At 33.9% G+C, this 26,205-nt stretch overlaps 1 protein-coding gene across 1 annotated transcript in view; it reads left to right on the top strand.

Annotated features, from left to right (window-relative positions):
- Ttc6 (tetratricopeptide repeat domain 6) overlaps nt 1-26,205 on the top strand; it is a 183,705-nt gene that overhangs the window by 109,387 nt on the left and 48,113 nt on the right. The window contains exons 11-17 of the mRNA XM_078050195.1: nt 2,135-2,588; nt 2,900-3,029; nt 4,089-4,261; nt 6,546-6,682; nt 21,336-21,505; nt 24,499-24,619; nt 25,902-26,052. Coding sequence (XP_077906321.1) covers nt 2,135-2,588; nt 2,900-3,029; nt 4,089-4,261; nt 6,546-6,682; nt 21,336-21,505; nt 24,499-24,619; nt 25,902-26,052 — 1,336 coding nt within the window. The remainder of the gene's footprint in view (nt 1-2,134; nt 2,589-2,899; nt 3,030-4,088; nt 4,262-6,545; nt 6,683-21,335; nt 21,506-24,498; nt 24,620-25,901; nt 26,053-26,205) is intronic.

Genomic DNA, 26,205 nt, shown 5'->3' with positions numbered 1-26,205 from the left:
ATTTATGCAGGAGGGGAGTGAGTCTCACAAATGGGGGATCTGACAGTCCCTCAGTGTTTATTCTGTCAAAGGAAGGTAAGTGAGATTTGGAGATTCAAAATTCTCACCTTCATTCATGTCTGCTCAGATGTTCACATCTTTTATTTCAGTTTCCTATTCTTTCCCTAGCTTCATTACTTTGGTGCATAGTTTTGAGAGTTTGGGCATTTAATAAGTATTGCAACTGTTCTTTTGATCTGAAAAAAAGTCAGGACCACACAATGTTTATAACCATTATTGTTGTCCTAGTGACTAAGTGATAGCTTACCTGATCTCCTGGTACCTTACCTTTCAGCTGAATATCCTTCCCTCTTAGCAATGGTGATGACTTGAGAGGTGGATTAACTATCCCCTATTTTACCCTGGCAAGAAGGTTATCCTAGAATCCTTTATGTGTGGGTGTGTTTCCTGAGTCCCGCTGTGATACCAATCACTCTATCAGTAATTACAAAGATACAGGTCCCCAGTAGTAAATGGCATTCTCAGCTAAGGATAATTCTGGGAAGGGCTGATAAAGGGGAAATTTACAAAGATGCAGGGTATAGGGAACCACAAATGAGAATGCAGTTTCTGGGGCTAGAGATAGTCAAGTCACTCTACCCCTAAGTTTGAAAGGACAAAAAGGTGATTACTAGATCCTGGAAGAGTTATATGGAAACGGCTTCCTTGAAAGAAGTAGTTATCTTTGATCAAAGGTCATAGTCAATTTGAGGTGACCCTTCACGAAGGAGCCTGTGGAATAGATACCTTGATTTCATTTTCCTCTTTCTGAGGTTCCTAATTGGACACACTGAATGAGAACACAGATAGCAAGGGACCTTGGGAATACGGTCTGTACACATTAGTCTCCCATGACAGTGAGAAGGATAGAATTGATGTTGGGGTGCAAACAAAACCTCTCACACAGAAGTCCTTTCTAAGGTGACATTTGAACAGAAACATGAATTGAGAAGAATCCAGATAGTCAGAAGGGCTAAAAAGGACAATGGCCTTGAAGCTTGCTCTCAGTGATATGGCTGAAGAATAGGGCGTGAAGGAGGGTGCAGTGGTATCAGAGATCTCTGCTGGGACTTCATCATGTGTGACATTGCAGGACATGGTGAAGGACTTGGTTGGTGTTCCAGGTACCTGGGGAAGATCTTGGAGGAATAACATGATCTCACATACTTTTAAAAACAACATGCTAAATGTCATGTAGAAGATGGATTAGGCAAGAGAAGAAGCAGGGGAGCAAGGAGTTATTGTACCCTGAACAGAAGAGATGACAATGTCTTGCACTAGAATGTGAAGAGGAGGGGAGAGAATTGGAAAGGACAGAAAACGGATTTTTCTTACTTTTGTTCTCCCAGTTTCAGCACTAGGTCTTTTTCAGAGTGTAGACTTAGTAAATGCCTGTGAAATGATGGGATTAAAAATGTTGTTTTTTTTTTTTCTCAATAGAATGTTTCTCCTATCTCCGTGGCTAGGGCAGTACCAGTACAGACATACGATAAATGTTACTTGACCTTGAAGCATTGGAAAGCATACTATGCATTATATAATTTGATAGCTTACTGGAGAAGGGTGAAGTCTGGCATTCCCCTTCTCACCTCATGTTTATGCCTTAATAGCAAGAAAACAAACTGGTTGAAAAATGGCCAAAGAACCTGAATATACATTTCTCAAAAGAAGACATGCAAATGGCCAATAGATACGTGAAAAAAATATATCAGGGAAATGTAAATTAAAACCACAATGAGATATTACCTTATTCCTGTTAGAATGGTTATTATTATTCCTTGTAATTCCTCTGGTGGAGGATGAGGTAGTGTTGTAAATTTAGCCTGAAAGGAGCACTGGCCACATTATTTTCAATACTCTAGTGAGACTGCTTCTTTAACAATAGTCTTTTGCTTTTATAAACTTGAGAGAAATTCTTCATTCTTTGTTGCAATTTTAATGAATTAAAAATCAGACTTGTTTGTTGTATAAAATTAGCATGTAATTTTATTTTGATAATAGAAAAATAATAATAATTTGTGGCTGAGTTGATTTGTTAATCAGAAAGATAATTATGTTTCTGTAATTTAAAAAAATTTATTCTTTTTAAAACTAGATCATTATCTCATGGAATACTTCCTGGAGAAAGGAAATGTTTTCTCAAAGTTCCATTATATGAACGTCAAGTACGGTGTCCCAGCTTACCTTTGAAGTTAGATTTTGATAAATTTGTGGAAAGTAGGGGAGGAATACCAAGGAATACTAATCCTCGGATGTGGGCTGCTGAAATATTCATTAAAGATAAGATTCCGAAAGTACCCCCACCAGTAGTGAAAACTTCTGTTGTAAAGGAGATTTCTGAAAAAGTTGAAGAACCACCAAAACTAGAATTAAGTGATTTTTTGGGGTGTGATCTTCCACCAGAAGTCATTGAGCATTATAAATCTGAAGTGAAAACCTTGACTCAACAAATAAATAATAAGATACTTCCTGAAGTTGCATATTGCAGGCGTGGAGCTATTTATAGGCACCTGGGAAAGTTACAGAGTGCCATGAATGATTTACAGGAAGTAAGTTTTTTTAAAATAAAAAGAACAATACTTACCACTTGCATTGCTTTAGATGATATGGTAATTTTTGCTGGAATTTTCAATAATGGATTAATTATATAGTATGTGGGATTGTGAAAATGCAATTACTGGCATTTCCAAATAATTAGCATTAAAACACCAGATTTTTGTTTGTCAGATTGGAATGCTTTATTTTACATTATATGCACACAAAGCAACTGGGATTGATAGTGCTTGAAAACTTTATTCGATAGGATATCTGCCTTTAGCAAATAATCAACTTCAGTTAAATTTATGCATATGTTTTCTAGGCTATAATTTTGGAGCCAATGCTTCTCAATGCCTACTGGCACCGACATTTCATTTATCTTTTCCAAGACAGAATTAATGATGCTTTGGATGACTTGAATTATATAAGTAAATATAATAAAAATAATGCAGGTGGGTTGTTAGCTATGTTACCTATATCATTATCTCAGCTTTTGTCATTTATTGTTATTATAAGATACATAAACCAATAGATATATATTTTGCAAAAATGGATGTGATTTTCCTCAATTATTTTTACTCTTAATATTCAAATAATCCTGTATTGTTTTCAAAATGCTCTTCATGGTTTGAAATAGTCATTTCCTTAATATACCTTGATTCCTTACTGCTTATATCACAAGAAGTTTTAGAAGTGATCCACAAACCTTCCAAAAATCTGGTTCATAGTCATAGTATTACTAGGACTTGGTTGGATTTATCTGTATGTGTGCCCTATGTACTCTCTTCTAACCCTCTCAAACCACCAGACATGGAACAGCCTAGAAATGAGAAAGATGTCATACTCTTCTTTGTACCCCAGCACCCAAACATAACTCAAGGTTCAATATGCTTAACAATTGTTTAATGGCCTATGTTAATCTCTGCTAAAAACCCATTTAAAATTTTGTGCTGTCAAGACCTAGCTTTTTACTATGAGCACTGAAAAAGTATGAAACATTTTAGACATGAAAAAGGTAAACGGTAATTTGGCAATGTTATCACTTTCAAATTGAGAGTACTTTTAACCACAAATGAATATTTATCCAGCTTTTGAGAGCAATTAGCTTTGTTGAAATTTTTAAAAATTAAATGATTTAAAAAATATAATAGAGAAAATTATTTTAAAAACCACATTTTTGCTGGGTATGGCGGCACATGACTTTAATCCCAGTGGCTCAGGAGGCTGAAGCAGGAGGATCATAAGTTTTGGGCCTGCCTCAGAACCTTAGTGAGATCCTGTTTCAAAATAAAAAGGGCTTGGGATATAGCTCAGTGGTCAAGCCCCACAATCCGCCTTCTATTTCCAGTACCACTAAAAAAAAAAAAAAAAAAGTGTGTGTGTGTGTGTGTGTATGTGTACATATATATAATTATTTTTTAAAATCACATATTTAGAGAGAGAGAATAATGTTTTCAAATTTTATTCTTAAAGAATTGTAACACTAAATTTGACCTTTTTCTCTTCTTTAGAGGCATATTTGTCAAAGGCAGAAATTTTCAAGAACAAAGAAAACACTGCTTCGGCAATTCTAAATTATACCCTGGCAATTAAGTGCAGGCCCACAGAAGCTGATAGCTATTTCAGGAGGGGTGAGATGCATGAAAAAGCAAACAGAGTACTGGCTATTGATGACTATTCTAAAGTAAGCTTTATTACATATAATGCTGCCATTTATATATTTTAGATCATGATATTCTTGTGCTCATGGTATAGCAAGGTTTTGAAAGTCTTTCATATATTTTATATCATCAAAATTAATTTATTACAGGTTAGGAGCTAGAGCTTTCATTCTTGGTATTGATGTTAACCCTACTTCAATGATTTTTCAAAAAAATATTGGTTAATGGATTTCCCCTCTTGAACTTGAAACAGCAGGTAAAGAAGTTGCTCTTTCCTTCAGATGATAGAGAAAACCATATTCTATTTTTTATAGCTTCTTCTCTTTTGTAGGGAGAATCTACCTGCTCTCAAAGAAGCTATAGTCACTGTTTTATTCATTCATTCATTAACTCACAAATACTTATTGACTAAGGCACCATAATGTAGTGAATAAAAGTTGGTGAATAAAATAGACATTTTCTGCTTATACAGAGTTTATAGTTTCAAGGACATATATTAAGGATAGATTTAAACACATACATGAATACATAATAACAAATTATGATGGATGCTGATGGAAATGAGGACAGTAGGAGAATATTTCCATTTGGTTGAGGATGTTGAATCATGCTTTGAAGCTACAGAGGCAAGGTAAAGTATTCTCCTAACTACAGAAAAATATGTAACTCTGATCTTCTGACTTTTAATTTCAAATTCCTAGTCCTTAGTTCAATTGAGAATTTAGAAGAAATAATTTAAGTAATTTAACTTTCCATATTCCCACTATGATGGTTTAGTCACTTCCCTGGCACTCTTCTGCTTCAGGAGCATAAGTTTTGTAACTTCTGGTTTAGAAGTGACCAAAAATTCTTTTGAAGATATTGAATTATTAGATTATTTTAAATTAATTTTTTACTTATATATGACAGCAAAATACATTACAATTCATATTATGCATACAGAGCACAAAGTTTTCATATCTCTGGTTGTATACAAAGTATATTCACACCAATTTGTGCCTTCATACATATACTTTGGATAATGATGTCCATCACATTCCACCATCATTTTGAAATTATTAAGATTATTGATTCCATTCCTCTACTGGGCACCATATTTTAAAAATAGATTAATACAGCACCAGAAAGTTTCAAAATCCTTGAAAATACATGATAACCTTTGTGCTTCAATTGTTCCCTAGTAACAACAGGCGAAGAACTTTACAACTGAGCTCATGATTTAGTCTGTCACTGTATGGCTTTGTATATCTAAGTGAAATGGAAAAACCAAGCCACTACCAATTCATTTCTTTTTATCATGTTAGACAATAGATGAATGGATAAAAAAAAATGTGGCATTTATACACCATGGAGTATTATGCAGCACTAAAAAATGACAAAATCATGGAATTTGCAGGGAAATGGATAGCACTAGAGCAGATTATGCTTAGTGAAGCTAGCCAATCCCTAAAAAACAAATACCAAATGTCTTCTTTGATATAATGAGAGCAACTAAGAACAGAGCAGGGAGGAAGAGCAGGAAGAAAAGATTAACATTAAACAGAGACATGAGGTGGGAGAGAAAGGGAGAAAAAAAGGGAAATTGCATGGAAATGGAGGGAGACCCTCATTGTTATACAAAATTACATATAAGATGTTGTGAGGGGAATGGGATAACAAAACATGGAGGGAAACGGATTACAGTAAATGGGGTAGAGGGAGAAGATGGGAGGGGAGGGGAGGGGGGATAGTAGAGGATAGGAAAGGTAGCAAAATACAACAGTCACTAATATGGCATTATGTAAAATTGTGGATGTGTAACCGACGTGATTCTGCAATCTGTATTTGGGGTAAAATTGGGAGTTCATAACCCACTTGAATCTAATGTATGAAATATGATATGTCAAGAGCTTTGTAATGTTGTGAACAACCAATAAAAAAATAGATTAATTTATATTTGGTCTGATTGAATCAGCATTGATGTAATCTAATCTGTTTCATCTTTAATTAGGATAAAATGCTGTGAGAGATACAATGTTGCCCAATTCTAGTTGAACAATTCATTTATGAATTATTGTCAGTAAAAATTTCAGTGGGCAAAAGACTTGGCTTCTTATACATGCTGTTTCTTTTTTAAAAAAACTGTTTTAAAGATATTCCCTTTCAAGATGATGGATGGGTTTCTTAATATAGTCTTTAAATGTAAATGTGAAAATTTTGGTATCTCAAAGTGTGATTTTCTTTTATGTAATCTAAATTTGTTATGTGACTATGTATGTAGCTTTTAAAGCATGTAACATGTCTATATACCTCTCCATGCCCCTGTAGTGTATTTTTTATGATCCCCAAAGAGTAGATGCATTATTGAAACGTGGGATGTTTTTCTATGAAAATGAAAGTTGGACTTCAGCCATACAGGATTTTACAGCTTTGTTAAATATAGAACCCAAAAATTTGCAAGCAAGGTAAGAATTATTTTGGGTGTGATCTTATTTTTGAATTATTACTCTTTGAAATACATTTTCAGGAAATAAAATTGCTTGAAATACATCAATAACCCCTTAGAAACAATTAATCAATTTTCAGTGCCACCTGATGGATGGTAGTGAATAACTTAACAGGCATAAATGAAAACTGAGTTATTTTGTCTGTATTTCCTAAATACTAGTTACATTGTAAATTTCTAAAGCATTGGCCATCACCTATATTTTTCTTTATCAAATTTCCTTTAAAAACATATCCTCTGAATACAAAGAATGGTTTATATATATATATATATTTTAAAATCTTAATGTATCTTGTATATGTTGTTTTCCTTTTAACCTGAGCTCTACTTTGAAGAAGTATAAAATGTGCATATAGTCAGGTCTATTCATCTCTTCCCTTACAATTTTTTTAATTGGTGCATTATAATTACACATAATAGTGGAATTCATTATACCCTAGTCATGTAGTAAACATGCATCCAGAAAAATCAAATGAAAAGGCAATGTGCATCTTAATGACTAATCATCATGTGAATATCCCTGTAACCATCACTGGGTCAAAAAGACATTTCAGCACTCTGAAAACCTCTGGATCTTTGTCTCTTCTAGAGAGACAAAGAGACTCCCTTATAGTTTTTTATAGTTGCAGCACACAAGTGTACATCTCTAAACATTCTTAGTTGAGGTTTACCTATTTTTGTTTAATGTTACATAAATGGAATTATATGATAGTGTTCATCCAGGTCTAGCTTCTTTCACTGAATGTGGTGCACTATACATTACAATTTACTTATCCATTTTATTGTTGATGAATTTTGAGTCCAGCTTTCAATGATGAATATTGTTCCCTTGAACATTCTTGTGCATGTCATTGGTACTAATACAACATTTCTGTTGTACGTAAAATGTCTGGTTGATAGAGTTTGCAGATGTGCAACTTTGGGGCTCAACTGGTTTCCTAAAATGGTTATACTATCAGAAGTTCAACCCAAGCACTTAGTATTATTATGTTACTTTCATATTTTAGTCATCCTTGTGCATATATAGTATGACCCTGTTGGATCCGAGTTTTCTTTTTCTTCATTACCAACACGATTGCTTTTTCATATATTTATTAACCATTAGATTTCCACTTTGTCTGCTTCTTTCTCATTAATTTCTATAAGCTCTTAAATTTGTTGGTTATTTTTATGGCAAATATTTTTTCCCATTCCTGATTGTCATTGCATTCTTTAAATATTGTCTTTTGGTAAACAGAGTTCTTAAATGTAATATGGTCTGATATATCACCTTTTCTTCTTTAAGATTCATGCTTTTTATGTTATATAAGAAAGTTTTTTCCTACCCTGAGTATTCTATTTTTATGATTACTTTAAATTTTAGTTTGATCAATTAAAATGGTTGGCACTATTACATTAAGTTGAATTTTTGTAGAGATGAGCCAAACATGTATCTATTGACCTTTCAATATTTTTTCTTCTATTAGTCTTCTATATTTTTAAAATTTAGATATTATCAATTTTATGTGAGCTCTATGTATGTATGTATGTATGTATGTATGTATGTATGTATGTATATTCATCATGTCTCATTAAAATTTGTGTTAATTTTTAAAAGAAATTTATTCTAATTTGTTATATATGACAGCAGAATGCATTTCAATTCATAGTATACATATAGAGCACAATTTTTCATGTCTCTGGTTGTACACAAAGCAGAGTCACACCATTTGTGTCTTCATACATGTACATGGGGTAATGATGACCATCTCATTCCATCGTCTTTTTACCCCCCTGCCCACTCCCTTCCCTTTCCTCCTCTTTGCCCTATCTATAATTTATCTATTACTCCCATGCTTCCCCTCCCCAACCCCATTATGAATCAGCATCCTTATATCAGAGAAAACATTTGGCATTTGTTTTTTTTTTGGGGGGGGGTTGGCTTACTTCACTTAGCACCGTATTCTTCAGCTCCATTCCTTTATCTGCAAATGCCATGACTTTATTCTCTTTTATTGCTGAGTAATATTGCACTGTGTATATATACCACATTTTCTTTATCCATTCATCTACTGAAGGGCATCTAGGTTGGTTCCACAGTTTAGGTATTGTGAATTGTGCTGCTATTAACATTGATGTGGCTGTGTCCCTGTTTTTAATTCCTTATAGAATGAGGAGTGGAATACTGAGGAGTGAAATAGCTGGGTCAAATGGTGGTTCCATTCTCAGTTTCCAAGGAATCTCCATACTGCTTTCCAAATTGGCTAAACCAATTTGCAGTCCCACCAGCAATGTATGAGTGTGCCTTTTCCCCCACATCCTCACCAACACTCATTGTTGTTTTTATACTTAATAGCTGCCATTCTGACTGGAGTAAGATGAAATCTTAGAGTAGTTTTGATTTGCATTTCTCTAATTGCTAGAGATGTTGAACATTTTTTTCATATATTTGTTGATTGATTGTATATCCTGAGAAGTGTCTCTTCCATTCCTTGGCCCATTTATTGATTGGGTTATTTGTTTCTTTGGTGTTAAGATTTTTGAGTTCTTTATATATCCTATAGAATAGTGCTCTATCTAACCTGCTTCAGTCTTTTTGCTAAGGATTGCTTTAACTATTCTGGGTCTCTTATTTTTCCAGATGAATTTCATAACTGCCTTTTCTATTTCTATGAGGAATGTCATTGGAATTTTAATTGGAATTGGTAAAAATTTGCTCCCATTCTGTAGGTTCTCTATTCACCTCACTTATTGTTTCTTTTGCCGAGAAGAAGCTTTTTAGTTTGAATCCATCCCATTCATTGATTCTTGATATTAATTCTTGCACTATATGACTCTTATTAAGAAAATTGGGGAATAATCTGACACAATGAAAATTTGGGCTTACTTTTTTCTTCTCTTAGGTGCAGGGTCTCTGTTTTAATTTCTAGGTCCTTGATCCACTTTGAGTTGAGTTTTGTTCATGGTGAGAGACAGGGCTTAATTTCGTTTTGTTGCATATAGATTTCCAGTTTTCATAGTGCCATTTGTTGAAGAGGCTATCCTTTCTCCAGTATATGTTTTTGGCACCTTTGTCTAATATGAGATAACTGTATTTATGTGGGTTAATCTCTGTGTCCTCTATTCTTTACCATTAACCTACAAGTCTATTTTGGTGCCAATACCATGCTGTTTGTTACTATTGCTCTGTAGTATAGTTTAAGGTCTGGTATAGTGATGCCACCTGCTTCACTCTTCTTGCTAAGGATTGCTTTAGCTATGTTATTTTTCCAGATGAATTTCATGACTGCTTTTTCTATTTCATGAGGAATTTCACTGGAATTTTGGTTGGAATTGCATTAAATCTGTATAATGCTTTTGATAGTATGGTCATTTTGACTATATTAATTCTGTCTATCCAAGAACAAGGTAGATCTTTCCATTTCTAAGGTCTTCTTTAGTTTTTTTCTTTAGCATTCTGTAATTTTCATTGTGGAGGTCTTTCATCTCTTTCATTAATTCCCAAGTATTTTATTTATTTTGAGGCTATTTAAATGGGAGTAGTTTTCCTAGTTTATCTTTCAGAGAATTTGTCCCTGATGTACAGAAAGAAATAGCTTTGATTTATGGGTGTTGATTTTATGTTTTGCTATTTTGCTGAATTCATTTATTAATTCTAGAAGTTTTTTGGTAGAATTTTTTTGATCTTGTAGGTATAGAAAGATCATATTGTTGGCAAATAGTGATAATTTTAGTTCTTCTTTTCCTATCCATATCCCTTTAATTTCTTTCAACTGTCTAATTGCTCTGGCTAAAGTTTCAAGAAAACTGTGTTAAATAGAAGCAGTGAAAGAGGGCATCCCTGTCTTGTTCCAGGTTTTAGAGGGAATGCTTTCAATTATCTCCATTTAGAATGAAGTTGGTCTTGGGCTTAGCATGTTCCTGTTATTCCTAGTTTTTCTAGTGTTTTGAACATGAGGATGTGGTGTATTTTGTCAAATGCTATTTCTGCATCTATTGAGATGATCATATGATTCTTATCTTTAAGTCTATTGATGTGATGAATTACATTTGTTGATTTCTGTATGTTGAACCAAACTTTCGTCCCTGGGGTGAACCCCACTTGATTGTGGTGCACTATCTTTTTGATACATTTTTTTTGTATTTGATTTGCCAGAATTTTATTAAGAATTTTTGCATCTATATTCATTAGAGATATTGGTCTAAAGTTTTCTTTTTTTGATGTCTCTTTGTCTAGTCTTGGAATCAGAGTGATATTGGCCTCATAGAATGAATTTGGAAGTGTTTCCTCTTTCATGAAATAAATTTAAGGAGTATTGGTATTAGTTTTATTTTTTTGAAGGTCTTGTAGAACTCAGCTGTGTATCCATCTGTTCCTGGGCTTTTCTTGGTTGGTAGGCTTCTGATGGAGTCTTCAATTTCATAGCTTGAAATTGATCTGTTTTACTGGTGTGTATCATTCTGTCAGTTTAGGAAAATCATGACTCTAGAAATTTGTTGATGGCTTCAATATTTTCTGTTTTATTGGAGTACAAATTTTCAACATAGTTTCTAATTATCTTCTATATTTCTGTAATGTCCATTGTGATATTTCCTCTTTCATCACAAATGTTAATAATTTGAGTTTTCTCTTTCTCTTTGTTAGCATGGCTAATAGTTTATAAATTTTATTTATTTTTTCAAAGAACCAACATTTTGTTTTCAATTGTTTTGTTTCTTTCAATTTCATTGATTTTATCTCCGATTTTAAATATTTCCTGTCTTCTACTGTTTTTGGTGTTGACTTGTCCTTCTTTTTCTGGGGCTCTGATATGTAATGTTAGGTCTTTTATTTGCTGACTTTTTCTTCTTTTAAGGAATGAACTCCATGCAATGAACTTTCCTGTTAGTAGTACTGCCTTCATAGTGTCCCAGAGATTTTGATATATTGTATCAGTGTTCTCACTTATCTCTAAGAATTTCTTAATCTCCTCTTTGATGTCTTTTGCAACCCATTGTTCATTCAATAGCATATTATTTAGTCTACGGTGTTGGAGTAGCTTCGAATCTTTATTTTATCATTGATTTCTAATTTTATTCCATTATGATCTGATAGAATGAAAGGTAGTATCTCTTTTTTTTTTGGTAAGAGTTGTTTTGTGGCATAATATATGGTCTAATTTAGAGAAGGATCCATGTGCTGCTGAGAATAAAATCTATTCACTTGTTGATGGATGAAATATTCTGTATATATCTGTTAAGTCTAAGTTATTGATTGTATTATTGATTTTTATAGTTTCTTTGTTTAGCTTTTGTTTGGAAGATCTATCCAGTGATGAAAGAGGTGTGTTAAAGTCAACCCAGAATTATTGTGTTGTTGTCTATTTGACTCTTGAACTTGAGAAGTGTTTTTAATGAACAAAGTTGCTCCATTGTTTGGGGCATATATATGTATAATTGTTATATGTCTAGTTGCTGTATGGTTCCCTAAGAAGTATGAAATGTTGTTTTTTTGTCTTTTTTGATTAACTTTGGTTTGAAGTCCATTTTTTTTAAATATGAAGATGGAAACCCCTGCTTTTTTCTGCAGTCCATGTGAGTGAGATGTTTTTTTCCAATATTTCACCTTCAGTCTGTGGATGTGTTTTCCTATGAGATGAGTCTTTTGGAGGCAGCATATTGTTGGGTCTTTTTTTTTTTTTAAAAAATCCAATCTGCCAGTCTGTATCTTTTGCTTGGTGAGTTTAGGCCATTAACATTCAAGGTTATTATTGAAACATGATTCGTACTCCCAGTCATATTTGTTTATTTTTGGTATTTAATTTGACTTGGTTTGTCCTTTGATTAATATTTCCTTTATTGTAATACTTCCCTTTCTGATTTTCATTGTTTTTTGTTTCTTCCTCATGGAATATTTTTCTGAGGATGTTCTGTAGTGCTGGCTTTCTAGTTGTAAATTCTTTTTAACTTTTGCTTATCATGGAAGGTTTTTATTTTATCATCAAATCTAAAGCTTAATTTTGCTGTATATAAGATTCTTGGTTGGCTTCCATTTTCTTTCAGAGCTCGGTGTATGTTGTTTCAGGATCTTCTAGCTTTCAGGGTCTAGATTGAAAAGTCTGCAGATATCCTAATAGGTTTCCCCAAAATGTAATCTGATTTCTTTCTCTTGTAGCTTTTATAATTCTCTCCTTACCCTGTATGCTAGGCATTTTCATTATAATGTGCCTTGGTGTGGATCTATTGTTATTTTGTACATTTGGTGTCCTGTACATTTGATTTTCCAATTCATCGTTCATGTTTGGAAAATTTTCTGATATTATTGTTCATTCCTTTGGTTTGGAACTCTATGCCTTCCTCTATCCCAATAATTTTTAAATTTGGTCTTTTTATGTTATCCCATAATTCTTGAATGTTATGCTCATGGTTTCTTACCATCTTCACTGTGTGTTCAACATTCTTTTCAAGATTACATATTTTGTCTTCATTCGTTGTCTGAGGTCCTGTCTTCCAAGTGATCTATTTTGTTAGTGGAGCCTAAAGAAGTTGGTTATTAGCAGGGGAAGAGAGAGAAAGTGGTTTGGGGGAGAGAAGTAAGTGGTATGATAGTAGAATACAACAAACAAATAATCATAAATATTAAGAAAATTAAACAATGTAAAAATAGGAGATAAAAGAATATGCAACACCATTGTAATATACTATTTAGATGTCCCAGTCCTCAGTAGCCTGATCCATGAAAAGTACTTGATTTCACAAATGTTGGGGATGTGAGGGCAGGAGAAGAGAGAGAAAAAAAATTTTGAAGGAAGAAACAAGGATTGTTTTGGTTGGAGATCAGTATCTTTCCAGCTTCCCTTCTCATCCAATAGGTGGGGTTGTCTGTTGTTTGCTGGTATTTCCACCTTTAGGATGGTGACGGTTATATTAGGATGGGAGGGTTGGTCCAAGGATCTCCTGTGGGGCCTACTCATGTGATGTGGGCGCCTGGTCTTATCTCCTTATATCGCCTGTAGATCTGGAAATTTCTGGTCTCTATTTAGTCTCTAAACTGTATCTCACTCACCCCTTTTCTTTCTACTTCCCAATCAAGAACCATTCTCTCCAGAGGTCTTATGGGCTGTAATCTGGGGTCTGCACACCTGTTGTGGAGAGCTGTTTTATATTGGGCAGTTCGAAACCCGGTTTTGCAACCCGGTTTTGTGAGCTATGGACCAGCCGCGAAACAGCAGGCATTGTGCCAGGGTATCAGCTCCTGGGGAGAGGGGAGGAGTTGAGACTTTCAGTACCTTGATATTGGTTCTAAGTCCCAGCCCTTGTTCCAAGCTGGGAGTTGCCCCAACTAAAGATGGTGAGGAAGGTGTCCCAAGATGGAGGTGACCCCTTTAATTGATGGGGTATCAGGTTGGGTGGGGCTAGGTAATGGTGTTGAGCTGTGTGTTCAGAGATGCAGCTCTATGGCACGCAGTATTGTGTCTGGTGGCTATTTTGCAAATCATTGCAGTGTCCCCAAGTACAGGCTAGTGCAGGTAGGGGACTATGAGAGTGGTTGCAGTGACCCAAGATGGAGGTGACCCGAGGATCCCCACATTGGTGGATGAGGTTCCACATGGGAGTGGAAGCTGGAGTTCCTGCATGTGGGCAGTCGCTGGGTGTCCTGCATAGGAGGGGTGGCTGGAATTCCTGCATGGGTGCTAATGCCTGTGGTCCTACCTACTCAGGCACCTGGAGGACCTGTGTGGACGAGTGGCCAGGAGTCGTGCAAGGCAGCTGTTAGGGGTCCTCTAATCACTCACAGAGAAACAGTATTCCCACTACTTCAATCCCAGGTCTCAGAGTGACACAGAATGCAGCCTTCCTCTAGCCTGCCATCTTGTATCCCCTCCATCTTGGATCACCCCAAAATTTGTTAGGTCTTAAAAAATATTTTAAATTTCAAACTAATACTTGTATACATATATGGGTACAATGTGATGCAAAGATATACATATTATATATATATATACATATTATATATATACATAATATAATATATATCATATATATGTATATTATACTTATGTATTTATGTATAATATGTATATATATAATCTATATGTAATCTATATTATGTTTTTATGTCATATACATAGATTATATATATTATATACATATAATATATGACACAAATTTCCCAGCACCATTTGTTGAAGAAGCTATCTTTTCTCCATTGTATGTTTATGGTGCCTTGTCTACTATGAGACAACTGTATTTATGTGGATTTGTCTCTATGTCTTCTATTCAATTCCATTGGTCTTCATGCCTGTTTTGGTGTCAGTACCATGCTGTTTTTGTTATTACAGCTCTGTAGTATAATTTAAAGTCTGGTATTGCAATGCCTCTTGCATCACTTTTTTCACTAAAGATTGCTTTGGAAATTCTGGTCCTTTAATTATTCTAAATGAATTTCATGGCTGCTTTTTCTATTTCTATGAAGAACATCATTGGAATTTTAATAGAATTGCATTAAATCTGATAGCACTTTGATGGTATGGCCAGATTGACAATATCAATTCTACTTATCCAAGAACATGGGAAATCTTTCCATCTTCTAAGATCTTTACAATTTCTCTCTTTAGTGTTCTGTAGTTTTCATTGTAGAGGCATTTCACCTCTTTTTGTTGGGTTGATTCCCAAGTTTTTTTTTTTTTGAGCTTATTATGAATGAGATAGTTTTCCTAATTTCCTGATTTCTCCTTCATTATTGGTGTATAGGAACAAAATTGATTATGGGCATTAATTTTGTATCCTGCTACTTTGCTGAATTTATTTGTGAGTTCTATAAGTTTTCTGGTGAATTTTTTGGGTCTTCTAAATGTAGAATCATGTTGTTGGCAAATAGATATAGTTTGAACCCTTCTTTTCCTATTTGTCTCTTTAATTTCTTTCTTTTGCCTAATTTCTCTGGCTAGAGTTTCAAGGGGTATGTTGAATAGAAATGGTGAAAAAAGGGCATCCCTGTCTTGTTCTACTTTTTAGAAGGAATTTTTTGAGTTTCTCTCCATTTAGAATGATATTGGCCTTGTGTTCGTTGTAGTTAGCTTTTTCAATGTTGATGTATGTTGCTACTATCCCTAGTTTTAAACATGAAGGGGTGCTCTATTTTGTCAAATGCTTTTTTCTGCATTTATTTTAAGCCTGTTTACGTTGTGAATTATATTTATTGATTTCTGTATGTTGAACCAACCTTGCATCCCAGGGATATACTCTAGTTGACCATGGTGCATTATCTTTTAAATATGTTTTTGTATCAGATTTACTAGTATTTGATTAAGAATTTTTTCATCTGTATTCATCAGGATTATTGGTCTGAAGTTTATTTTCTTTGATGTATCTTTGTCTGGTTTTTGTATCAGGGTGATACTAGTTTCAGAGAATGAGTTTGGAAGGATTCCCTCTTTTCTCTTCTGGAATAATTTGAGGAGGATGGGTGTTAATTTTTCTTTAAGTGTCTGGTAGAATTCTGCTGAAAATCCATCTGGTCCTTGGCTTTTCTTTGTTGGTAGGCTTTGGATGGCATTTTTAATTTGATGACTTGAAATTGATCTGTTTATATTTTCTATGTCCTCCTGGTTCAATTTGGGCAAGTCATGTATCTCTTGAAATTTATTGATGTATCAAGGTCTATTTATATACATATATATTTTATGCATATTTATAAACATATATTTTAAATTTGTTATATATATGATAGTAGAATGCATTACAATTCATATTACACACATAGAGTATGATTTTTCAAGTCTCTGGTTGTACACAAAGTAGAGTCACACCATTTGTGTCTTTATACATATAGTTAGGGTAATGATGTCCATCTTATTCCACCATCTTTTCTACTCTCATGTCACTTCCCTCCCCTTTGCCATATCTAGAATTCATCTAATCCTCCCATGCCCCCCACCCACAATCAACATCCTTTAATCAGAGAAAACATTCAGCATTGTTTTTTTGGGGGATTGGCTAACTTCACTTAGCATCATATTCTCCAACTCCATCCATTTACCTGCAAATGCCATGACTTTATTCTCTTTTATTGCTGAGTAATATTCCATGGTATATCTATACCACATTTTCTTTATCCATTCATCTACTGAAGGGCATCTAGGTTGGCTCCACAGCTATTGTGAATTGTGCTGCTATTAACATTGATGTGGCTGTGTTCCTGTAGTATGATGTTTTTAATTCCTTTAGGTATAGACTGAGGATTGGGATATCTAGGTTAAATTCAAAATTTAATTTATTGGTGCATAAATTTTCATAAATAGTTTCTGATTACCTTCTGTATTTAAGTAGTGTCTGTGATGATATTTCCTTTTTAACAACTGACTAATAATTTGAGTTTTTTCCTCTGTTTCTTTTTGTCATCTTGGCTAAGGATTATAATTTTGTTTATCTTTTCAAATAATCGACCTTTAGTTATGTTGATTTTTTTTTGAAAAAAATATTTTGGGGGATTTCAATTTCATTGTTTTCAGCTCTGATTTTAATTATTTCCTGTTTTCTAATACTTTTGGGTTTGATTTGTTCTTCTTTTTCTAGGGCTTTGAGATGTAAAGTTATGTCATTTATTTGGTGACTTTCTGTTCTTTCAACAAATGAGCTCAGTGCAATGAACTTGCCTCAGAACTGCTTTCATAGTGTCCCAGAGATTTTGATATTTTGGGTCACTATTTTCACTTACCTCTAAGTATTTTATTATTTCATTCCTGATTTCTTCAGATATCCATTGGTCATTTAATAGTGTATTATTTAGTCTCCATGTGTTAGAGTAGCTTCTATTTTTTATTTTATTGTTGATTTTTAATTTTGTTCCATTATGATCTGATAAAATGCAAGGTGTTATCTCTATTTTTGTATTTGTTAAGAGTCACTTTGTGGCCTAAAATATGGTGTATATTTTAACCATTCAATCCCTGAATCTGAATCATTTAACACACAAACAACAAAGAAAGAGAGAAAGAGGAAAGAAAAAAAGTATATAAAATAAAATAAAGGTTCTTTTTTCATAAAAGAATATTTATTGCTACATAAATGTTGCCATATATTATATGATATATTAACATATTTCATTAGATATGAAGCATATTTGTGGTACTATATTGTCACATAAAACTTTAAATTAAAAAATAGTGATTTTTTTGTATTTTAAAATTTTTATTATTTTTTAATATGTTCTTTTTAGATATACATGACAGCTCTAGAGTGTATTTTGACATATTATACATACATGGAATATTTTTCTAATTAGGATCCCATTCTTGTGATTCTACATGATGTGGAGTTTCACTGGTTGTGATTCATATATTAACATAGCAAAGTTATGTCCAATTCATTCTAGTGTCTTTCTTATTTCCATCCTCCATCCCATACCTTCATTTACCTTGGTCTAATCCAATGAACTTCTATTCTTCCCTCTATCTCCCTTAATTAGCATTAACATCCACATATCAGTAACAATAAATGTTAGCAAGGATTGCAGGGATAAGGGTACACCCATACGTTGATAGTGGGACTACAAACTGGTGTAACCATTATGGAAAATGGTATGGAGATTCCTCAGAAAACTTGAAATGAAACCACCATTTTACCCAGTTATCTCACTCCTCAACATATTCTCAAGGATTGAAAATCAGCATCTTGAATTGACATGGCCACATCAACATATATAGCAGTTCAATATCCAAACTATGGAACCAACCTAGGGCCCTTCAACAGATGAATGGACAAAGAAAATGTGGCATACACAGTGGAATATTACTCAGCCATAGATAGGAAATTATGGTACTTGCCAGTAAAGCATAGAACTGGAGACTACCATGCTAAGTAAAATAAGCCAATTAAACTAGAGTCACATCCTTTGTGTCTTCATATATGAACTTAGGGTAATGATGACCATCCCATTCCACTATCTTTCCTACCCCTATGCCCCAGTCCCTTCCCTCCCTCCCCTTTTGCTCTTTACCCTATCTAGAGTTCATTTAATCCTCCCATCCTTCCACCACCACCCCCCTCACCCTGCAGCATATTATGAATCAGAGTCCTTAAATCAGAGAAATCATTCGGCATTTGGTTTTTTGGGATTGACTAATTCCACGCAGCATTGTATTCTCTAGCTCCACCCACTTATCTGCATATGCCATGATTTTATTCTCTTTTAATTCTGAATAATATTCCATTGTGTATATTACCACATTTTCTTTATCCATTCATCTACTGAAGGGCATCTAGGTTGATTCCACAGTTTAGCTATTGTGAATTGTGTTGCTGTAAACATTGATGTGGCTGTGTCCCTGTAGTATGTCTTTTAAGTTCTTTGGGTATAGGCTGAGGAGTAGGATAGCTGGGTCAGATGGTGATTCCATTCCCAGTTTTCCAAGAAATCTCCATACTGCTTTCCATAATGGATGCACCAATTTACAGTCCCACCATCAGTGAATGAGTGTATCCATTTCCACACATCCTTGCCAACATTTATTGTTGCTTGTATTCTTAAAAATTGCCATTCTGACTGGAGTGAAATGAAATCTTAGAGTAGTTTTGATTTGCATTTCTCTAATTGTTAGAGATGTGGAATATTTTTTCATATATTTGTTGATTGATTGTATATCTTCTTCTGAGAAGTGTCTGTTGAGTTCCTTGGCCCCTTTATTGATTGGGTTATTGTTTTTTTTTTTTTTGGTGTTAAGATTTTTGAGTTCTTTATATATTTTAGAGATTACTGCTCTATCTGACATGCGTGTGGTAAGAATCTGTTCCCAATTAGTAGGCTCTCTATTCACTTCACTGATTGTTTCTTTGGCTGAGAAGGAGCTTTTTAGTTTGAATCTATCCCATTCATTGATTCTTGATATTAATTCTTGCACTATAGGAGTCTTATTAAGAAATTCAGGGCCTAATCTGACATGATGGTGATTTGGGCCTACTTTTTATTCTATTTGAAGTGGGGTCTCTGGTTTAATTCCTAGGTCCTTGATCCACTTTGAGTTAAGTTTTGTGCATGGTGAGAGATAGGGGTTTCATTTCATTTTGTTGCATAAGGATTTCCAATTTTCCCAGCACAATTTGTTGCAGAGGCTATGTTTTCTCCAATGTATATTTTTGGCACCTTTGTCAAATATAATATAACTGTAATTATGTGGGTTATTTCTGTGTCCTCTATTTTGTACCATTGATCTACACATCTATTTTAGTGCCGGTACCATGCTGTTTTGTTATTATTGCTCTGTTGTATAATTTAAGGTCTGGTATAGTGACACCACCTGCTTCACTCTTCTTGATAAGTATTGCTTTAGCTATTCTGGGTCTCTTATTTTTCCAAATGAATTTGATGACTGCTTTTTCTATTTTTATGAGAAATGTCATTGGAATTTTGATTGGAATTGGTCATTTTGACAATATTAATTCTGCCTATCCCAGAACAAGGTAGATCTTTCCATCTTCAAAGGTCTTCTTTAATTTCTTTTTTTAGTGTTCTGAAGTTTTTATTGTAGAGATCTTTGACCTCTTTTGTTAAGTTGATTCCCAAGTATTTTTTTTAATGCTATTGTAAATGGGGTAGTTTTTCTTGTTTCCCGTTCAGAGGATTTGTCACTGATATACAGAAATCGCTTTGATTTATGGGTGTTGATTTTGTATCCTGATACTTTGCTTGTTTCTTACTAGTTCTAGAAGTTTTCTGGTGGAATTTTTTTGGGTATTCTAGGTATAGAATCCTATCGTTGGCAAATAGTGCTGATTTGAATTCTTCTTTTCCCTTTAATTTCTTTCATCTGTCTAGTTGCTCTTGCCAGTGTTTCAAGAACTATGTTAAATAAAAGTGGTAAAGAGGGCATCCCTGTCTTCTTCCAGTTTGTAGAGGGAATGCTTTCAATTTTTCTCCATTTAGAATGATGATCTTAATTCAAACTGTTACAATGTAAACCTTTTATAATAGTTGCATGCCATTAAGCCATGTAAATTTTTAAAACATACTGACTTTTACGTCTTCCTTTTTTTATTTTTACTGCTCAATACTTTAGACCCTCATCAGCTCACACCTGGGATGCTCTATTGCCCCAAAGCTCTGGAGTGATAAGATTTGATTATCACACAATAAAGATCTATGGTCTCAAAAACTTTCTTTCAGTGGCTTCAGATTCTTAAAAATGGCTGAGAAAACAGCAGTATCTATAAGACCTCTATTAAGACAGCAGTATCTTATAATACCTTGAATTAGCTTCCTTGTTCTTCTCCAACCAATTCAATCTCTTCCTGCAAATAATATTCCTTTGACTCAAGAAATAACCAGAATACATCAATAACTAGGAAAGAATTTTTAGAATTTCAAAGAAGTTTCCTACCCCCAGCAAATGTAATAAATCAAATGAAATTAATAAGCATGTAGTTAAGATATAGAATGTAATTAGTAAGCATATAATTATTTATACAAAGAGTATACCTTATTATAAAATGTTTATATCTTCTTTGTTATTAACAACATGACTAAACTCCCTTGTAAATCATGGAGATATAAGCATGGATTTTTATTCAAATATAAAATTAGTTAAATAGGTTTACCAAAACCAGAAGTGTTATTTTGCAATATGTATTAAAATGCTTTTTTTTTTCTTTTCTAGGATACATCGAGCAAGAGCATATTTTAAAAGGAGTTTTTATAAACAAGCAATTCAGGACTTTTCTATTGCTATTCACTTAGATCCTAATAACTGGTTGTCATTCTATTATCGAGCTTGCTTATTTAGAAAGACTAACCCTCGTAAAGCACTACAGGATTATAGCATTTCAGGTACTTTGCTTTCAACTGCACATACATACGCATCTGATCTGAAGTTCAGCAGCTTAGTCTCATAGAGGGAAATATGGATGTGGGAATCACTAATATATCTATAATACTATATACTAGTATTCATATACTTACATATTAAATATATTTTAGATTATACTATTGTATATGTATACATACCTCTGTGTGTGGAGATATATATATATATATATATATATATATATATATCACTTAGAACAGTAATAAAATTGTCCAATAAATGTTAAAGATTATTATTATTATCCTAGAAAATATCTTGAGGATCCTTTTTGGTCATGAATGATAAAACTTGCTAAGCTAGCCTATAGGAAAAGACTAAAGCCAAAATCAAGTTGGTCTACTCTGAACAATTAGATAATAGAGATTTTAAATTATTGTGATAGTCTAGAAAGGGGAGAACTAAAGAGGCGAAAGTTGGAAAATTGGAAAATGTGAGGAAAAAGCCTTTAGAGAAAGACCAGAGAGAAATAGATTCAGCCAGATGGCAGGGCCGTCTGAGACTGGGTCTCAGTGTGTATTTATATATATTATATAAATACACTTACAAGCCACATGATTGAGCTAGAAGCATTCTAAAATGTCCTTTTGGTATGTGTGAGTAAATGAATGTGTGCATATGTTTCTCTGTAATTATGACAAGGGGAAATTATTGTGTTAAGGAAATCTTTCTGTAAATAGAGTTCTGGAAACCATTCTGGAAACTCCATCTTATTTCCTAGTTAGCTTGCTTAAATGGCATTAAACTGTCCTGGTGGTTTGGATCCTATTCTAAGTCAGCCCATGGATTTGTCAAATTCCATATTTTTGATGCTTAAATTAAAAATAGGCTTTGAGACATCTCAGAAGCTAAAGTATGTTAACAGCCAAAAATGGTAATGTCTTCTTTACCCTCAGTCAATGTATGCCTGGTTTATATGTGTCCAGCACAATTCTTGATCATGAGTAAGTGACCAGTAAATAGTTAACAGTGACATGGATTGAGCGTATCCTAGCAGATGAAATCCAGCCAGAACCCAACTCTCCAATGACTGTGCTCACCCAGGTGCAAAATTGTAGAATCTAATCGTTCTAGATTCTCTTTATCTGGAAATTAAGAAGAGATAGATTTCCTTCTATCTGTCTATTTCCCACAGACTTACTGTGGGAGTCTGGCTAAGATGATTGCTGCTAAAATATTTCTAAGTCCTTTTGCCTCCTGAAGTCATCTTGTCCAATAATATTCAGCTAAAATAGCCCTGTTGTCTCCTGAAAGGAGCCTAGTGCTCTGCCTTCTCTTTCTAAGGACTCTTGGGAAGGTATGCTGAAGATTTTCATTCAATGATCTCATCATCTCTGAGTCTAATTTCTGCCCTCAGCTGATTCTACATCGCTAGCCTTCTTACTTCTTATAGCTGCTGTTCTCTCTGCTTCGATTCTTCCTGGTCTTTCCCTCAGTCACCAAAGTAGCATCAACAGAAACAATTCATGCATAATACAGAACAGCTTAGAGTTAGGAGGATAAATGTGGCACACACAACTTAAAGACCTCTATAGGTTTTCCTGGCTCTATCGGCCTGTCTCATACGGCTCTGCCATCTGGCTGAATCTATTTCTCTCTGGTCTTTCTCTAAAGGCTTTTTCCTCATATTTTCCTCTTTTCCAACTTTCGCCTCTTTAGTTCTCCGCTTTCTAGACTATCAAACGATAATTTAAAATCTCTATTATCTAATTGTTCAGAGTAGACCAACTTGATTTTGGCTTTAGTCTTTTCCTATAGCTTAGCAAGTTTTATCATTCGTGACCAAAAAGGATCCTCAAGATATTTTCTAGGATAATAATAATAATCTCTAACATTTATTGGATATTTTGTTACTGTTCTAAGTGCTATATATGGAATATCTTAATGACAGTTCAAACAATGACATCAGGTAGGTGCTATCATCATCTAAATTCTATTGATAGTAAAGCCTAAGAATAGAAAGGTTAAGTAACTCTAATACTTTTTCCTTAAGAATTCCCCCATTGTTTTAGAGCAACTTTCCATACTGTAGTGCTTTTTCCCTTGCTAGCCTACCATGCTGTGAACTGAGCAGTCATATGGCATTCAGGTGGTCATTTACTTACTCTAGGATCATTGCAGATGCTGATTACCCTTCCTCAAACTCAGAAGTGAGAATATTTGTGTTCCAGACTGTGAATATTTTTGGCAAAACTTTCTTCCTAACCCAGGAAGGCTTCAGAAGTTTAGAAGATATATGTCAAACCTTGTGTAAAACATATTTAACACACTAACTTATTTTTTAAAGTGAATGAGAGTCAGTCAGCCAGAGACCTGAGGTGACTTCTAGGCAGGTTACTTGTAAGAGCTGCACACTGGAATCACCAGGAGGAGGTTCTTTTTATCATGTAAATTGTGATTTCATAGTCAAGTTGCTTGCCTCCTTGCTAAGTTTTGCCTGCCTTGGAGGAGCTCCTTTGTGGCTACATTTCATGGTTTATGAATAAGCCTGACTTCTGCCATATGTCCTGATCTGGGTTGGTACCTGAACCTGTTCTTTGGCCAGAAACAGTGTCTTTGTGATAATAACAGGCTGTCAAGGGTAATGACACTCTTCTGACGGGAGTTATATTCTACGCCCAACTTTGCCAATGCCTTGCATCATGACTCTGGTCAATGTACCTGGCCCCCTTGAACCTTAATCTCCTTCTCTGGAAAGTGAGTGGACTCCATTAGATTACCACCAGGATTTCTTTCAGTTTTAATGGGTTTGTGAGCCTTAATAGCCACATTGTTAACTAATAAACAAATGCATTTTCTATGTTCAATACTGTTTATACTCACAAAATACATTCATCATAGATATATTTTGTTTTATGTAATGTTAAAAAAGAATAAGCAGTAGAAAGGGTGTAGGCTGAAATCTGACCCAGATATGATTGTTCAAAACCTGAATAAAACATATTCTTTTATTTTAAAGTTCTCCTAAATGACGGCTATGAGAATTTTAGTTGTTTTCTACATCGGGGCATAGTCTATGTAAATCTAAAACTTTGGTGGCTGGCAATTTGTGACTTTGAAGCTGTTATTTCTCTAGAAAGGTATGTTTTATTTTCATACTGGTTTTACTTTTGTTTAAAATTTTAAAAAAACACAAAATAAAAGAAACAGTTTTTTCCCCTTATCATTGATAACTTAAAATGAGGCAATTATAAAATCACTCTAGAATTAGAATACCACTAAAATTAGACTACTGCTAAAATAAGAATTGTTTGTGTTAGGTGAGAGGTTGAATAGGTTTCAAAGGAGTTATTTCCATAGATAATAAATCAACAAGCTCTTGGGAGGGGTTGGAAGATACCCAGGCTAGAGCTTTTGGAAATTTCTGGAAAATCATTATCAAGTTTTAAAATAATGACAAATATTCTTCTTAATGTATCATTGCTATGCACAAAATACAACTCAGTGGAAAGAAATCCTCTATTTTGAGCTCCTGATTTCATTTTTTAGTAAAGCAAAGGAAAAAGCCAGTAACATTTAGAGCATAGTTTCAGGAAGGAACACGGATTGAAAGTCAGACACATTAGTCAAAGAGCCAGATGTAAAATACAGATTTTAATTAAATAATTCCCTTCTTTCCAATGAAGTGTTCATCAAATGGAAGTTGTCAGAGTAACAAATCAAGCTAATTTTATGTTGACTAGCAGACTGTTTACTTAGCTATCTAATGTGAACTTTGAACTTGTCTCCAGAAAGTCATGGAGGATAGTTCCATAATGACTGTCATGATTTTCTTTTGGACCTTTTTGAGCCAGATAGGAAAAGAAAAGACTTTTCTCGTGCAAAGAGACAGAAAGTAGGTGGTAGGAACTGTGGTTAGGGGTTCCCTGAGATTGGATCATTAAATGTGTAGTTTCCTTATTTTGAAAAAGACATCAAACAAGATAATGTCTAAGGTCATCTCTATACTGAATATTTTTTGATTCTAAGAGAGAAAAGCAACAAACATCAATGCACATATGGTTTTTCACTGTTATTCATAGCTTTAAGTAGAGACTTTTGAATTGAGAAAAACTTGAGCTTGAAATTCAAGGTAACTCAAGATTAAGTCAAGGAGCAATAAAGTATTAATAAGAGTCTAGGAGACTCCATGAATTTGGTTCCTAGCATAGTCTCTACAATTGTTAACTCCAAGGATTTAATAAAGGGCATTTATAATTTTTTAATAGAGCATAGTAGTTAACTAATTCATATTTCTTTGGTAAAACATTAAAAAACCCTGATGTATATTGATGTATATATTTCATTAGGTTCATTCATAATTGGAGAACATTTTGAATAATTAAAAATGTCTAACACGATTTTATTTTCCTGTTTTCCTAGAACTGTTACTTTGGCTTACATAAACATTGGCCTCATATATCTGCTACACCTGGAAAACTACAATGAAGCTATTTGTTGGTTTTCTGAGGCTATTAAAATTGATCCTTCGTGTATTCAAAGCTATATTTGTAGAGCAGAAGCCTATTATAAGGTATTTAGTGTTTGAGAATTTTGAATACAAATTTTAATTTTATGGCTATCTGTTCAATTAATTTTAAATATTTTAATGTATTATTTTCCTTAGCTAACTATAGAAACAAATGGGCTTATAAGCTATAAATGTTAAGCATGCGTAGTTAACTAT

This window comes from Ictidomys tridecemlineatus, chromosome 5 (assembly GCF_052094955.1).
Source record: "Ictidomys tridecemlineatus isolate mIctTri1 chromosome 5, mIctTri1.hap1, whole genome shotgun sequence".
NCBI lineage: Eukaryota > Metazoa > Chordata > Mammalia > Rodentia > Sciuridae > Ictidomys > Ictidomys tridecemlineatus.
The sequence above is the reverse complement of the archived record's forward strand: the minus strand, read 5'-3'. Positions and strand labels throughout refer to the sequence as shown.